The sequence below is a fragment of the Corvus kubaryi genome, unplaced genomic scaffold (assembly GCF_017639235.1).
Source record: "Corvus kubaryi isolate FWS band 111438036 unplaced genomic scaffold, C.kubaryi_AGA036_p1.0 37312, whole genome shotgun sequence".
In the NCBI taxonomy this organism is placed as follows: Eukaryota; Metazoa; Chordata; class Aves; order Passeriformes; family Corvidae; genus Corvus; species Corvus kubaryi.
The window spans coordinates 2,152,849-2,171,181 of NW_024581098.1; the positions used below are offsets into that span (position 1 = coordinate 2,152,849).

Genomic DNA, 18,333 nt, shown 5'->3' on the forward strand with positions numbered 1-18,333 from the left:
CCCCCCCCCCCCCCACTGCAGCCAAGATTTCAGTAAGCCACACAGCTGCAAGGCCGAGGTGAGATTAACCCTTTTATTGCTGTGAAGAGCTGAAAATCTGAGGGAAGAGAAAGAGGAGATGCTTAAAGCTGAAATTCTGTTGTGAAGCTATGATATATCAGAGTATCCCATTGTAATTTCATGAAGATATGGGGGGTGGAGTGTTCAACTCGTGAGCAAAAGCACCTGTGCTGAGATAGGCAGATGCTGACGCAGCTGTAATTTCATGAGAAGTTTGGACAGGGAGAGATGGAAGCGATGAGGACTTTTGCTCCAAATGGGAAAGGAGAAAACCTCAGTTCCTAGAGATGCTCCCAGAGATAGTCCTAACAATGAAGATGAGGAAGACCCTTTGCTCCCAGGGAAGGAGAAGGGCCTCTGTTTTTGTTTCTGAACAGCTCAACCTTAAAATTGTACCCCAGAAAACTTCAAGAGTGGACCCTCGAAAGCAGTTGCGGGAAAAGCTGCAAGTCGGGGGAAGGGACTCACATGCAGGCAGAGAGACTCCTCTTCCTGAATGGAGTGGACAAAGTTATTTGGAAGTGGGCGGCTGTCTCATTGTGATAATGTTTTCATAGCACGAGCAAGAAGAGACTTCTCTTTCTAAATGGGCTGAACAAGGTTATTATGGCAGTGGTAAACAGACTGAACATCTTAAGGGTGGTCTTTTTACATTGTCAGTGGGAGAAGGGAGGAAGGTGGGGGGAGGAGGAGAGTTCTGAAGGTATGGTATAATTTTTTTTCCCCTCTTTTAGGTCTGTTAATAAACTTCTTTATATTCTTTCAAGTTTAGTGCCTGCTTTGTGTTTCTCCTAATTCTTATCTCACAGAAGATAAACAGTAATGAGTATTTTGGACCAAACCACTACAGAGGGTGAGATCGGGTGCACACGTAGGTGCTGGCAGAGTGCCGCCTAAGCGTGTCCACAAAGGACCCTGTGGAATATACACGGCATTGATCCACTGAAACTCCCTTTCCATACTCAGATGTACAGCATCATACCACTCATCTTATAGCTATACTCAGGCTTCCTTCATTGATCCTTGCTCTGCCTGTTTTCACAGGTTCATGGGCTTTAGTCACAGAGGTATCAGAACATGCAACCTCAAGACTGCTGTAAAAGCATTAGTAGAAAACTAAGTGATCTTCCTTTAAAAAATAGATTTCATCATCTTTCATCATTCTTTCGGGCCTACATGCCAAGTAGGCCACTTATATTAGCTAACACTGAGAGACATGTACAGAATTTTCTTCACAGGAATAACTAAAATAATCAGATGCAAGCAATATGAATAAGTGTAATGAGGAGGTAGGAGAAAGAGATTAATTTAATTAAAAAAAAAAATTGAAAATATAATTAACCTACAAAATAAAAAACATCCACCAGGCAATAGAAGACCAAATACAGATCAAACAGAGGACATAGACTCCTATCAGTTCTTTCTTCAATGAAGAACAAGATACTACTGATTTTTCAGTGATCTATTCAAAATCAAGTTGAGAAAAAGAATATGGTTTCAAACTTTTAAGTCTAACACTTGTGGAATGGAGTACTTCCAAGTTGGTTTAAAAGATCTAACAGCAGCTTTCTGGAAATCTTTCACCTTTCTTATACTCCACAATCAACACTAAAATGTCTATTATTCTTTCAGTCATAGTAATAGTAGGCTGCAACTAATTATTGCTTAGTTCCATGTTTATATTTTGAAAAGTAATATAGGAGTGCCTCAGCAAAAGATATCAATGCAAGCAAAAAAAATATTAAAGGAAAGGTCTTCAGCATTTTCCTGTTTTTCTTTCATTAATCTTAGTTTCAATAATATCACACAGAAAAATATCGCTGTAAGTTCTTAATTTTCATTCTTAAGTCATGTACCCTAATTTTGAATTCTGTTTCACTAAAGGCTGTGTGTACTGGTCATAGGAGTTCATATTAAATAATTAGAAGGCCATTACTCCAACACAGAAACTATGAAAAGCAAGGAATTGGAAATTTTTAAAATGCTATGTCTTCCAAAACTGAGAACACACCCCAGAGTCTGTGACTCATAGGTCATATGGGACATTTTGGGTCCTTGAACTGAAACATTTCATACTATATTCTGAAATACGAAAAACAACAATTCCTTAAATAGATTCCAACTATAAAACATTATTTACCACAATCTACCAGTATATTCTTTGACTCATTCTAGCTGAGTTTCAGACGGTTGATTCTAATGCAAATGTTCATTTTAATACCAAACAATGGGTCTTGTTAATGATTCTCAACCTATGGACTACTTATTGGTGTGGGACTGTGGTCCATAGAAGAAATACACAAAGATGTATTTAATAGCCATTCAGCTCTACGTGATAGGCAGCTATTCATGACAAGAAAATACCTATGAAAATACCAAAAAAAAAAAAAATCCCAAAGAACTAGAAGACTTCAAGACAAACTTATTCCAAGCTTTATGAGCTTTTTCAGCATATCTATTTGTAGTGAGTACGTGCCAGAGCTCAGAATGGCCTAGTTTTATTTTCACATTATCTACTCCATGAATGACTCTGCTTCTCCAGGATTATTCAGCTACAGTAAATGTACTTAGTAGTTCTACAGTTTTACAAAGTCCTCTACTTTAAATGCTCACAGATGTCTCACTTTTTAAAAGTGATTACGTATTTGGCTGCTGGGCACCTACTCTCTGTCGAAGCTAATTCATGAACACATCTTTATGACTTATATTTGTAATGGCTTCCAAAGCAACTGGCTAAGAGGAACAAGACAAATCCTTTAACAACACTGAAAATGACAGAAATACCAATGGAATTTTTCCCAGTGTGGTTGAAACTAAATAGCATGTAATTTACATTTTTTTAATGTGAAATAGGAAACTTGAATACTTTTTGACAATACAAAGCTTTAAGATAGTTTTCTAACTGTGTATTACAACTCTATGAGTGATAAAATCCCCACTTTTATTTAGGCAACCTACTCAACCCCCCCATTAGTCAAATATTATAAATCCATAAGCCTAATTGTGGTTTCAGCTTGTTTGGTTTACGTGTAAGTTTCATCTTCACATACAACACACTTTCATTACAATTGTATATATGTCAGTAAACGTCTCATCAGTATATCTCAGAAATTTACATAGGAGCCAGATTTTGTTTGGGATTAATTTAACTGACATTGTCAAAAACAGATGTTGACTAAAGCTGCTTTGGGAGGAATGCATGAACCCCTTAAGCAAACAAAACTACAAAAATGGGAGAAGCCTTTACACCAGTGTTGTAACAGCATCTACTGATTTCTACACCGGCTTAAATAGCATCGTGTGTGCACTGGTGTGTACAGCCAGATGAACAATAAGCTTTCCCATCAATCTACAGAGGATTTCTTATTTAAGATACAAAGCTTTTGGACTTCTTAATAATCAGAAAGCAACCATGATGGTAGTCTGTGCTGAGAATGTTGTTTGGGATTTTTTCCTTTTAATTAGTTAAGGAGAATATTCAGAAAAATGTCAACATCTGCAGCACTTGTGACATGTTTTAAGCAGGCTCCAGAGGCTTTGCACATTTGCCTTCAAGGATGCATGACATAAAAATTCAAAGATATTTTTCTTTCTTTTAAGCAGGCCATATTTTAATACATAGATAATATGTAGAAATTCTTCCTACTCATCATATCTTCACAAACCCTTGTGGGATCAACCTTTATTACTCATACAAATGGTATCCTTTTAGTGGATTTTAGTCCAATATAATATGAAGTGTTGAGAATAAGCCAGAACTGTAATTTACTAATTATTTGTAGGCTACCAACAAATCATTTGCATTGCTATTCTCTAATAGGAGTTTCAGATAGTAAGACATCAATAAAACCATCTTTAAATGAAAGCAGAGAAATTTAATAAGACATATTCTCTTGGAATAAAAAAAAAAAAGATTATTTAAGGTATGTCTAATATACACCAACTAAATATCCCATCACAGATTTCTCCAATATATATTTAAGTCAGCTTTTGATTACCATCCATCAACCTGGAAAAAAACAGACAGACTATATGGCAATGACACTTTCTGGTGATAAGAGCTGCCTCAAACTGAAAAACTCTGTGCTGTATACAAACCAGAGCTTCAGTCATGAAATTACAAATAAATGAAATGTGAAAACCAATACAACAGGTAACAATACCAGTATCTGGTATGTAGAATATTAATATTTTGCTGTGGTCTGCAGGTGTTATGGCATATATGGCACAACAATGCAATGACTGTTCTAGGAAAAATAGATGTATAATGCATGATCTATCCAACAGTGTAAGAGAACATGGCAGAATCCAGCACATAACCATGAGCTGAATTGAAGAAAAACATTGTATATCAACTCTCAAAACCATAAGCCATCTTTCAGCAATTAGCCAAGAAAACCTTAGAAGAATGACCTAGGCACTTATGACTCTCCACTCCCTGTACAAAAGTCATACAAAATACAAATTAAAGCAAAAGGCTAAAGACATTACCCATGTTACATAATGAAAAATAATCAGTGATATTTACAGAATAAAGCAGAATTTTCCATTTATCTGCATGATTCTCAGTTACAACTGTAATAAAGATCACTAGAAACCCTCTTAATGAATGGATTTGTATTTTTCTTTTGCTGGAAGACATTATACTAAAAAAAGCTTCATACAGAAGTTTTTCTTTTTCAACATTTTTTTTTTTTTTAAGTAGGGGTAAAAATAAAAACAAAGTAAAAAGTGGAAATGTCTTTTTCTAGTAAGCTGCAACAGAAACTAGACAATAACTTGGAGTTAAGGTCTCCAAATTTTGCAGGTAATGAGTACAGGAAGAAATAATTCTAATCAAACTATTAATTTAAAGAATTTGGAGTTCTTTCTTTTCATAGTTGATCATAATGCACTTTTTATTATTATTATTATTACAGTAATGAACTTGACCGGTTTGAGTTTTCTAACCCTGATTATTAACAAAACAATGAAGCTGCTTAATAATCTATTAAGAATATAAAAATATCCTGCTCTTTCAGTCAAATTGTTCCCACAAATCGAATTTACCAGAAAAAAATGCTTTCCTGGTTGAATTCTATATGACATTTCTAAGATAGCTACTAAACAAGTACATTTGTTTTGTTTGTAATTTTTGGAAGGCTCATTAGTAGTATTCAAAATGCATACACATTACCTGACTGTAAAACATTCCAGCTATTGTTCCTGTTCCTAATGCTTGAAGAGTGAAAAACTTCCATTTGACACAGCATTTTGAAGTACAGTCTTAAATTTTAAGACATTTTATGAACAGATATGAATCTATGATTGTTGAAAACAATACAAGTGTTGCATGGCTTGAACATTTTGCCTGACTAGGCAGAGCTCCAAGTCTGGGGGAAAAAAGAAAGATCATTCCCAGAACAAGAGTTTGCTCACACTAATCCCATTGCAAGGCTGGGGTCAAACACACAGCCAGTGGCAAATTTCACATTTACATATTCAATATAAAATTTGCTGTTGGCAAATACGACCTTAACACTTAGTTTTCATGAACACTCACAGTAATCAAGCACCAGAATATAAATGCTCATGAAAAATTAATAAAAAGTGGTCTTAAAGAGTTTGAAATCAAATTCTAATTTTATATTTGAATAAATATTACTGTACAAACCTATTGCCATTTGTTCAGTTCTAAATGTTATCAACTTCAATATGACAAAAAAATAATTCCTGGACAAATTTGTATTTGAAGTAATGTTTTAGATCAATATATGCAGTTAATTCTGCTAAGCTTCTTGGACGCTCAGGATCTAATCTCTGAGAAAGATATTTTAGTACTTCAGGGAAAGTGCCTAGTGGTAAAAGCTCTCAGCTGAGTAAATGCATAAAAACATACTTTCATGCCCTTTAATGCAATGGCTGTTTTTCTCCTCCAGATTAATTGTATTGCATCTGGTTGAAGTTGAGAAAATTACTTTGTTCTTCAAAAATTTAACAAAATATGTGAATTCATAATTTTAGGCAAATACATATGTATTCTGCTGAACTGAGATCCAATATAATTATATTGTAATTTGAAAATTTTAGAAATAATGTTGCCTTAACATTTTTAAGATCATTTTCATCAGTGTCTAAATTTTAAAGGTCTTGGCAAAACTGGATTTGGAGGTACTCGTGCTGTATTTTGATTAACTTGAGAACATTTACAGATATTTTGGAAACAAAAAAGATTAGCATATAATTCCAAAGAAGTAAAAAGATAATTTGTATTTCAGCACAATGATGAAAAAGTGCTGAATTACAGTTTTAATCAGTTTATAGAATGAGGTCTTTGAAACTTTCAAAATTAAGCATAAATCTGATATATTAATCAAAACTGATTAAGCTACTTATCCCATTGCAACCCTTATTTTACCTTTTCTTATTTTCTTAATTGAGCAATAACACCACAGAAATCCATTCTTGCCAGAAGTTAATTACCATTTGAGACTATAAAATCTTATAAAAACAATAATTTGTAGACTATTATATAGAGTGAATGTGTTTTCTGAAACAAAATTGGCAACATCAACAATAAAAGAAAACCAGAATGATTTGTGTAATTCTATTACATTGCTGCTGGGTTATTATGCCAGAATATCACAAATGCACAAACTACAGGCCTCACTTTTAGAAATTCCAAGTCTCTCAAACCTTAATAATTCTAGTTTTACAATTTTTTCTGTGCTCTCACTTTCTATAAAAATTCAGAAAATAAGAAAAACACTGCTGATGCTACATAACTCCATGATATCTAATGAACATTATACAGAGATGCTTTGATTCAAAAAAGCATGGCCCTTTTTAGATAGCACTTTCCTGTTGAGATATAAAGATCCTGGAATACTAAAAGCTTCAGTTGTAGAAGTAAAATTAAAAATTTAAATGTCTTAATGCTTTCAATTTCCAAAGCTCCCAATGTTTTAATTGGAAAAAACTCTGTTTCAGAGATTTGTTGTTGCCATTGTTGTGCAGGTGATTGACTTTACCCTAAAACCTCACTTACTAATTGATGGAAAGATGCTTTATGCACTCTGTGAAATCTTGCAATATTTCAGGGTGATGGATATTTAAACAAAATATTTTATTTGTTTGCATGCATTATGGCAAACCCTAGCTCTCACCAACATTTCTCTGCAATCACTGATTCAGAAATCATACATGATCTGAAATGCACAGGGGATTTTGAATATGCTTTGTATTTGATTTCCCATGTAAACATGACTGAACAAAAGATGTCAGCATAACCTCAAGACAACTGAGACATGATGGACATTTTGTGAAACATGCCTGTCTATTCATTTACTATGTAAGTACATCATACTCAGAATAGTATAAGAAGAGAAGGCATTTCAGAAAATCTAGAAACATCCTCAGTACTTTTTATTGCAAGCCAGTGTTTAAATATGGGAGTTTTTTGATGTAGAACAGTCCCTTGAACTTTCCTTTTAACAGGTCAGCACAATTAGAATCTTTTAAATGCTCTGAATCACTACTGGCTTGACAAGGGCATGTGAAGTGAAATAGAGCTATGAACGTTTCCTATTTTAAAGATATATGTCATTATCCTGGTAATGCCAATTCAGCCTGAGCAGTGACTATTTCCCATTTTGCTCAGAAAAGTATTAACAGCACAGGGAGGTACCAACTCTTGCAGGTCTCTGAAGAAAAATCCAGAGAACGTGTAACTTGTAATTTTTACTGAAGAGCTTCTTTGCTCAGTAACCAGACCTGCACACTTGTGACCTGTGAAACCCTTACTACTGCAAGCTGTTGTACTGGCCACAGCCTTCCAAAACAGCTGACAAGAAACAGGTACTACCAAACTGAACTTGTATGAAGACATCAGTACTATCAGGGCAAAAGCAAGAAAAAAATACATCTAGAAATAGGCCCAGTGCTGACAAACAGATACCAAAACACCAGTACCATACTGTACCATACTAGTGGTTGAGAAGTATGGGGTTGGCCATCTGGAAACCTCCTTGTATCTGGCTGGAACAGGCCAACACTGGATACTATTGAAAAATTATATAGAGTCCATTCTCCTTTCCTCTTCCTCCTCCACCGAACAAACTGTCAAAAGACAAAGACCCAATGTAGAGAAAAAAAGACCTAAAAATATGTACAGGTGTTAGATAACCCCTGGATTAAAAGTTTTCTCCTGGCGCCCATTTGATTTTACTATAGCCAGAACAATGACATTTCTGATGAGTGAAGTCAGGTATTTTTAACTGCTGGGAAGTTGTCAGAAAACTATGCGTGTGCACATTTGCACTTCTTTGAGCATGCCTCCTACATGTGACCCCTCCTGGCTAGTTAAATGAGTGCACCTGCTCTATTCTGTCCACTGTGCTCTCTCAGGTCCAAATCAAGCCATTAGAAATACAGAAGTTGCCTTTTAGAGGTGAACATTTGCTTTCAGTGTATACCACATGGTTGTTGCCTGTTTAAAGAAAATGTAACTGATTCCAGTTGGATAGTAGTTTCTAGTCCTTATGGGTAAATGAAATCCTCTTAATAGTGACCAGAGAAGATAATTTCCATGCCCATAGGAGTTTTCATTTTTCCTACATTAAGTTGGAGTGTTTTGTGTATGTTTACTTCTTCTGCCTTTTGGAGGCTATGCCCAGAAAGGAAAACACTGAGTCCCTGAACTAAAGTGTGTGTAGCTCCACAGCTGGGAGGTGCTGTGCAGCATGAAATATTTCAAAAAGTCTTTTGGAGGGTGAAGTACACACACGTACAAATAAAACATGAAAATATTTCTACTTGCTTCCTAAGGAAGCAGAGAAACCTGAATCTTTACAGCAAAAACATCAATGTAAACAAGGTCACAAACAAAGCATATTTGATGGTACACACTTTAAATCCACTCCTCAACTGTTTTTTTCTTTGCAGCTCAGGTTTCAGAATTAATAGACCTGTATGACAAAGGAGGAACCAAGGACAGTTATTTGAAGGATGTTGTGCCGTAACTAGTGATTCAATCTTTCACTCTATCCCACTAACCTCTAATGGATTTTTGCTTTGAAGACTGTAGCCATGTAATAAGGAAATAACAATATTAATCATGTATGCTTGGTATTAGTCATGACAGCATGTTCTACTCCCTTCTATTAAAACTCAGCAGTAATGATGAGTAGTTTTAAAAGATGAAATCTTAATAAAATGACTAATAGATCTACAGGTATCTTGAGAAAAAGAAATGAAAATATATATTAGGATGACGAGCAACATATTAACATATTGTAAAAGTCTAATGTGACAGTAGTTGAATAAATTTAAGATTTTACTGAGTTTAACACAATAAAAAAAAATTAAACAATAAAAAGACATAGCTAAAACCAGATTAGAAAAGCAGATGAACACATATTAAGAAAACTACTCCAGGATATATCCAGATTCCAGGCATTTCCATAGTAAAGTATTTACAGAAAACAGTAGACTATTTACAGCTGCTACATTCTTTTCCACTTGATGGACACATTTCAAATCTGTGCTGAAATATTTGACAGATTATTATTAGCTCAAATTTAATGAGCATTAAGGATATTCAATAACAGGTATTTTCATTAATTGTGCCAGGGTAGGTAAAGTGACATCAGTTTTATTATTGTTGTTATTATTGTTGTTATTATTATTACTCAAGTCTCAGATAGAAAACAGATTAGCAGCTGTACAGAAAAAGTATTGGATTTCCAGAAAGTTTACATTTCAATTTTAAATTCAGAAGTGAAAAACTGCACCTAGATTACAGTGTTAGAAGCACCAACTGTGCAGCTTCCAGATTTAAAGTTGCCATTCTGTCTAGAGGGGAAAGGATTAAATGGCTGTACCGTGAGTTATAAAGTACAGGATTTCTGCAATATGAGAAGGTGGTAATCTGTGTTTGCAGGTTGCTGTTATCACTTCATGAAACTGCAAATATCAATGCAGAGATACTTTTCTATAACAGATTCAGAAGTACTTCATAGAATTCAGTGAGCTAAATCTGATAATAGTCTAGGTCTCTGTTTCACAGTTAAGGAAACAAAGATAACATAAAAAACATAATTTACCAAAAGACACACCTGCAAAGTCAAGATGGATTGAAATTTCAGATCATTTGGTTTCCAGTCCTGTCTTAAGAATCTAATATGCTATTCTTCTGCTTAAAAACATTTACAAAAAACATTGCCAAAACTATTCATAATGAGTTTTAAAAATCAGTTTGAATGAAACCATAGTTTTAAAGAAACAGGCCAGAGTAAGAGTTTCATCAGTTGCAGATGATTGCAGTTGAGCAACAACAATCCCTACATTGCCAGTTTCATATAACACAAATGACTCATGGAGATTCAGCACAGTTACAGCCCTGCTGTGAATGCTGAGAAAAGGGGGAAGCAAAAGATTCAGTGCAGTGCATGAGGACATCTCATGTCAGGTCATTCTGCTGGAAAAAAACAGTGTCTTGTGCAAAATGCAAGCAGTGGGTGAATTGAACCACAGTGCTACATATTGTAGTTACCTCTACATAAAATCCACCAAAGCCTAAATACCTATTCTGTCTTTATACCTACCTGCCACTACATGAGCTTTTCCTGTTACTTTTCAAGGAATGTCGGAATGCCACATTAGCTGACACATGAAAGCTACCATTTTTCATTTGAAACATTCCCTGAATGTTCCCCAAATGCAAGAAATAAAAAATTACTTCATATCTATAGTCATTTAATTTCTTCTATTTCCTAAGAGAAAAAAAACTAGATGCTAAATCCAAAGAGATATGTAACCATAGTTATTAATACTGCCTGAGATGTTTTATTCACAGCATTAAGAACAGAGACAATCTTAAACATATCAGCCTTCATTCAACTGGAATTCTACCTTGGCTCTAGATGATTTGGTGCACTACAACCCTGAACAGTAGATCCAACACAAGGTTTTTGGCCCCTGCAACTGAACTGACATACTTTCCTACTCGTAGCCACTCAGAAGTAGCTCAAGGGCCTCTCACTCTCTCCCCAAACCTTGTCCATTGGTGGTGGTGTAGTGGCTAGACCCAGAACCACCACAAACGTCCATACAACAGTATTATGTTGGTGCTCGTCTACCCATCTTTATAGTTGGACAATAAATGGAGGTAAAAGCTAGAAATACTTTAATTTCCAGCCTTAAGAATAATCATATCTATTATGGCAGATAACCATATCCACTAGATGTCTAGATTGACAAACTACACATTGTTGGACCTTATTAATTAGACAAAAGCTGAAACTCATAGGTCTGGCTGTGAATAATCCTAATTTCAGCCTTCTAAAATTCTTGCTGTAAAATTTAAAGGAGAGTCTACTGGAAGAGGAGTAATTAATAAATCATGAGTAGAAGGAGCACAATGTCATGTAATTTAACAGATACAATGGACTCTCTTTCTACATACAAGTTTATATTGCATTTTTTGGGCTCAAACTGCCAGTTTGAGAGATCCTGTGAGATATTTTTTAAGAGAATTGCTAGATTACTTTTTTTTCTGCAACCTCCTCCTGTGTTGACACTTCACTAGAGAGATCATGTATTTACCTTACCACATAAGAGCACTAAAACTGAAGCAATGTTATGCTGTACTCAGTTGGGGGTCTTTACAACCCAAGAGAAACAACAAGCTGACAGTCAGTCTTTGATAGAAACTCATCATGCTTTCATGGTAGAAATAATATTTTCACCTTCTACAAGCAGAAAACTAAACTCAAGATTAAGTGACTCATCTAAAGATAACAAATAATCATAAAGGAACCATGTAAAGGCTTCCAGTAAAATACATTAAGAACTGACTAAACCTACCTATCTAGGCATATAGGAGTCTATCAGTCTGTCTGTCTATCTATCTATCTATGATCTGTATCAAAAGTAATGAAAGACAATAAAGACAACAGAGTGCCCACAAAATTAAGATAACTAAGATCACTGTACATTGGGGAAAGATTCTCCCTGCTATGAAAGATGACATGAGTTTGATTAAACTACCTAACTTTGAAATTCAAATAATTTTATATCCATAGTACAGTTATCAGTAAAGCAAGGTGAAATACCAGTGTCATACAATAGGCTGCAGTGATTATGCCACAGATTTTTCTTTGCAGAGCTATGAAGATATGACATATCCTTAAAAAGTTTCCACAAGTAGCAACAAGTTTTGCATCTAGGAAAAGAGAGAATTCTCATCAGAGTCACACTGCAAATATAAGACTGAATTTTCTACAGGTATCTTCAGCACTACCCACTGAAAAAAATTCCACACTGCTTTACAAGGAATATTTTCTAAGACATTAAGACAACCCAAACACTAACATATGTACCTGCTAAGCCTTAATTAGTAACAGAAAAAATCAGAAAGAAACAAAGGTACAAGCTCAGGTGTCTTGCAGAGCCATTTCAAAAGTACCAAGATGCAATAAGGATTGAAAATTAAGTTTCAACTCCTGTTCAAATCCCTGCTGCGAGCAACTAGGCTCCACACACTTCCTATTTTCTCTATATTACCTTGAGGTTAAAGCTACAGATCCTGTATTTGATAAAGACCCTACAAGACAGAAGTGCTAGAACAACTCCAGCTGCAAAGGACACACTGCAGACAAAACCCCACCTGCAACTCCTGCTGGCACACCAGTTGATGTACTTCTCCTTTATTGAGGGCTAAGCCTAAACCCACAGGTTACTACTGCACAATGCAAAACCACATCTATCACCACTATAGCAGCTTTACAACAAATTTACTCCACAAACACGTAGCATATGGCAGTGAATGTTTCCAAAAAAATGGATTATCAGAGTCCATTTACTTTGGCTTTTTTATATTATATATTTATAACTCTTATGCATATTTTAGTTTATAAAATGTCATATGGACATTTGATCCTATTTAAATATTAGTTAATATTTACTATTAAAAATTAAAAATTATTCTTAATTAAAATAAGGATTTAATTTAAAATTTTTTGCTTCTTAAACTTTGAAACCATTTGCAAATACATAAATGCACATTCAAAACTGATAAGACACCTTTTTTTTTATTCCTAGAGAATTATCTACAAGGAGTTTGAGAAGCGGATTATGTTAGATAAACAAGGTATAAATCAAAATTTAATATGATAACACTTGCTACTCTGTGTCAATCCCCCCTTTCAGCTTTTCCAAAATCTCTTTCCTTGAACATGTTTCAACCTTATCATAAATACCCAACCGATTTATGTATCATTTTGAGGGTTAAGAAAATGTCTCAGAAAACAGAAAAGCAAGTCCTGATGTCCATACCAGTTTTCAGTATGCATTCAAGGCTACACTTTTAGTAATATCTTTCTCATGTTTTTTAATTTCAACATTTAACTTCCAACATTTAAATCCCACTGAGAGATTTGCCAAATTAATGCATATTAAAAAAATCAACTGCAGTAAACTTATAGAATATTTACAACCTGATCACTGTTGCACAGACAAAACTTAAAAGCAATATAAGTATGACTATAAGCCAGTATATACAGAAGGGGGTATTATGAAGGCTCTGAAGAATGAAGCAGGATTTGCTGTACAGATTTCCAAAAGGAAAAAAGTGTGCAAATGTACTCTGAAGAATAGTGCAGTGATCTAATCTTTCAACCTGCACTAAACCCGTTCATCAGAACTTCATCTTTATTAACTCCTGCTTTCTATACCTGAGCAGCACATGTTCGATGATCTGACATATAGCAGAATGCTGTATGAAACACAAAGAATGTCCTTGAATCAGCAAAGTAAGATTCAGAAAGATAAGCTTTCAAATACAACAGTACTACATTATTTTAAAAATACAGGTAAAAATTCTCCGGAGCTAAACAGGATTTAAAGGTAATTTATTTGGTAATCTTCTAACTTCTGGCATGATTTTCTAAAATATAGGGTTTCCTGCATCTGAAAGTACTTAAGAAGAGTCAAAAAGTCAAATACAACAAAAGTACATGATGTGTTTCACAAAACTGATTAACCTATGGAACCAGCCTACCACAGACTTCTCAAAAATTCCTTCTCTAGAAGAAATCTCCTTAGTACACTGTTATTTTATACCCAAAATGATAACAGCTTAACTAAAGGAGAAGAGCACCCTGATAAGGAACAGCCAGAGGACGAGAGGCAGATGAATACTTTTGTCTCTTTCTTTTATTTAAAGAACCAAACAACAAATCTCCAACATACTGCAAATTACAGCTTTTGAAATTAAAATGACCTCGCACAGCCAGAAGGGTGTAGCACTGCTGAAATTTGACAGCTATAAGCGGGAAGAAGAAATGCTGGAATATGTACAGCTCAAATCTTCATAATAAAACAATCACCTTTAATATAGAAAAGCCTAGCTGAGAAGAGCAATTACACAAACTTAGGAAGAAAAGATTGCACTTTGTTGCTTGTCATGTTAGAAGGTACAGTCATATTGGTCTAGGAACAACAGTAAAACAGCTGATACCACTGCATTGCTATCAGCGTACACCATCATTTCAGCAACTACAAAAGACAAAAAGTAGACTAAAAAACAGAAAAGCTCACCACTTCTTCATGCCTGCATTTTCTCACATTAATTCCATTAATCTGTTATTAAAGAGATAAAGAGAAGACTTACTCTACATTTCATAAGCATAGATTTCATTTCACTTTTCTACAAAAATACAGACAAAATAATTTGCAGTTTTACTCACCTGTAGAATTGCATCTCCTATAAAGAGCAAACCTGAAAGTTCAGCTGAAAACAGAAAGCATATTTTTCACTCACTTTGTACAAAACATCCAACATTTTGTGTACATGAATTCTTATTTAATGTTTTTGCATAATTTTTTAAATCTTCAAACCAAAACCTGATAAAAACCCCAACATAAAACTACCAAATAAATTATTTGTATTTTTTTTTTAAACCCAAATTACCAGTGTATCAGTGGTACAATAAAAGAGGCTGTTAGCCCAAGCACTAGACTACGAAATTTCATGCATCAGTCCTTTGGCAGCTTTCAGGCCATTCTGGTGAGGCGTGGTATATTTTTCTGGATAGAAAAGGACTGCAGGACTAGGTCTTATTTGACTGTGAAAGATCATTTCTTGCAAAGAGAAAAAAGCAACATGGAGACTCCAGAGCTACTTACGAATGACAAATCTAATTTTGAAGCTTTTACCAAATATAAAGGACCTTTTAGATCCTGCATCTTTGATAAATAACAGGGACTATTAATGCTGCATAACACTTAAATATGCTGAAGAGCTAGAAAATCAATATATCATTAAAAAAATTGCCAAACTGAATGTGATTTTTAAAACAAAGCTGCATCACAAAGACATTTGCAAAATCTAATTCTACACTTCCATTTTTTAAACACTGTGTTTCATTTCAGAGCTATCTGGTGCAAACACACCTTATAAGCATACCAGAAATATAACAAAGATTATTTAAGTGTCTATAAAGAAGTTAATAACTCCCAACATGAGAACTAAGGAATGATAACAGATTACATGCAATTATTACCCACAGTATTCCATATCATTACAGAAGATACTGTCTGGAAAAGGCTAGTATCTGACTTGATCCAAAAACTTTACTTATTTACATGAGCTTTAAAATTATATTGAATCCATATTGACATAAATTATGACACTCAAATCTGCATTTGAAGGAATGGTCCTATTAGCTATCTTTAACAATGGATTGTTAAATTATTGCAGGACAGACATTCTGATTTTTTTGGAGGCACAGGCTTTGGGTCAAACAGTATTTTCTTTATCAAAGTTCCCTAGTCCAGGCACACAGCATGACATTTTCTACATCTCAAGATAGCAGTCTCCTACACAAGAGATGTCCCTCAAAACTAGCTCTCTCAAAATCAGCAGTATTTTAAGTGAAAGCAGTAATGAATTGTATCATAGCTAAGTACGGGGGCTAGAAACAATGTAACAGCTCCTGCAGCAAAAAAATAATGACAAAAATAAAATTGCACTTCAGTGTGCCCAATTAAGTATATCTTTCTTATTTTTCCTGAAGTGCTTAATAGCATTTTAATAGCTACTGCATGTAATATATGCCACATTTTTACGTATTACTTGGTTATATGTATACTGAAGAGAATGTAGTCACAAGTATAACTTCTTAAGGTTAACCTAATGGCCTTCCTTAGGGACTCATTCCATGCTCCTCCTTAGCCTCCCTAACTCCAACTTTCACATCTACCTTTCAGGGCTGGCTTTCAGCTCTCAATATGCTGATTGCTCCACACCTTTCTTTATCTGTGTGGGTGAATGTGAGGCTTTTCTTATGCTGGCACATTTTGGTTGAGGAGAAGCTAAATTCTAGAATTACTGCATTACAGATGGCGGGAAATGTTTCCAAGTTTACATTTCTGGCCTTGCACAAATAAATACAAACATAACAAAGATATTAAATACACCATATTAGTACTGGTTCACAACCTTCCTCCCTCATAATTGTGCACATCTTGAGCTGTTTAACTATTATCCATGTATCATTCCAGTAACTTCAAAACATTGCCAGTTGATACAGAGATTCAGCACCAGCTCTGTTATTATTAAGTATGGTCAAGACTTTTTGCAGTAATGATTTTGCAACATATGAGCTGCTGCAAAGGCTGACACAGCTCAGCATCTAATGCTGAAATAACATAGGAGTATTATCAAGGTTCTGCAATTTGCCACCCCTGTCTCAATATTTCCTGACTAACCAGGTTAAGAAGTCATGCACTCTCCTGCGCTGTTACCGTGATTTCGGAGGCAAACATTTGATCTGCTACAGCTTCCAGAAAATAACTGGGAAGTGAAAGCCAGTAAATCATTGTCTTTTGTTAAATTTGTTAAACATTTTCATTCTATAAATACCTTCCTATTTCTCATCTTAAAAATAATGCTTTACAAGAATCTTTTATTAAAAAAAAAATACATTGAAGACTTTACAAACTATTCCAAATATCAATTCCGTACTTTTTCAGAGAAAGTTTCTGAGGAAGAGATCATAAAGACATGGGAGAGAAAGGGTTTGTTTTTTGATAGTATTTGTTTAACACTGAAGAATCTCAAGATTTAATACATCTTTCTTTAAAGGGAACATTAAAGCACAGTGTAATAAGCTGATACCTGATACCCACCTCTTTGTTCTTTGGAAATCTTGGAAATGACCACTGGAATATTATGTTCTGCCCCACCCTGAAAACAGAATAAATGACAATCTTGTCAGTCACTAAAAATACCTTTTTGCTTAAAGTTATATTTTACCCTTTCTCTAAATGCAGTTTTTAGAGAGACTGAGAAAATAACTCTGATTCTGCATTTCCTCTATTTTTTAATGAATATTTGATTGTGATTAATTCCTTATTGTGTCACATAAAGAAGTTCTCAGTTGCCATCATTAGCTCAGAAACTGAATTCAGAACTCTACCAGACTTGAAGAAAAAGGACATCAGTTTCTGTGAATTCTGGAGCACTTAATGTATGAAATGTGTCCTGTAAAAGCAGAATGGCCATCCAACTACAATGGCAACCACACTGTGTTTTCACGCTGGCTAGAAGGAGGTAAACAAAAGCACAAGAAAGAAGGTTTGGACTTTTCATCTCAAAAGCATCCTTTATTTGTTTCTGTCTGTCACACAAGAGTGAAGAGAGCAGTGGCATAAGTAACAAGAAACAGAAAAAGGAACATTAAGAAATGGAATAGTAGGTGTTCAATAAATAGGGAGAAATAAATGAAAACCGGATGATAGTTCCAACAGCTCAACAACAATTCAATACTGTTGCTTCATTCAGTTTATCCTGTTGGGACTGGAAACATTTACAGTCCTTAAGAAAAAAGTAATAAAAATAAATCTTAAATGAAAAGGAAATTCAAAGGAAAGTAAAGGCAAATATATAGAGAGACACAAATATTTTTTCCTCTGCAGAGAGCATGAAAGTGTACACTCAAATGCAAGCTGTACAAATTCAGGTCACCAGAAATCACTGTCTGCCGCATTGTTGTTTGGCCTAAGAATCCTGGTTAAGGATTTGCTTACTCTTCTTTTCAGCAGACAGTTTTACTTTGGAAATGATGGCTTTTTTAGGTCCAGGTATCTGGTGTCAAGGTGTGAAAAGGACTGACACAGGTATTTTGATGGCCTCAGGAACAGCACATGTCCCTTCTTCATACAATCGCCAAGTGTTTGAAACTGAACAGACTCCTGCACTCAACACCTCTTTCTGTCATGGAATAAAGATTA

General features: G+C 34.8%; 1 protein-coding gene across 4 annotated transcripts in view; it reads right to left on the bottom strand.

Moving 5' to 3' along the window:
- The window catches only part of SNTG1 (syntrophin gamma 1), a 334,181-nt gene that overhangs the window by 118,744 nt on the left and 197,104 nt on the right, over positions 1-18,333 (bottom strand). For 3 of the 4 annotated variants that reach the window (XM_042029033.1, XM_042029034.1, XM_042029035.1), the window contains exons 5-7: positions 17,230-17,287; positions 14,787-14,830; positions 14,638-14,679 (exon numbers count right to left, since the gene is read on the bottom strand). In XM_042029033.1, the coding sequence (XP_041884967.1) occupies positions 14,638-14,679; positions 14,787-14,830; positions 17,230-17,287 (144 nt within the window). The remainder of the gene's footprint in view (positions 1-14,637; positions 14,680-14,786; positions 14,831-17,229; positions 17,288-18,333) is intronic. The other variant, XM_042029036.1, reaches the window with a different exon arrangement.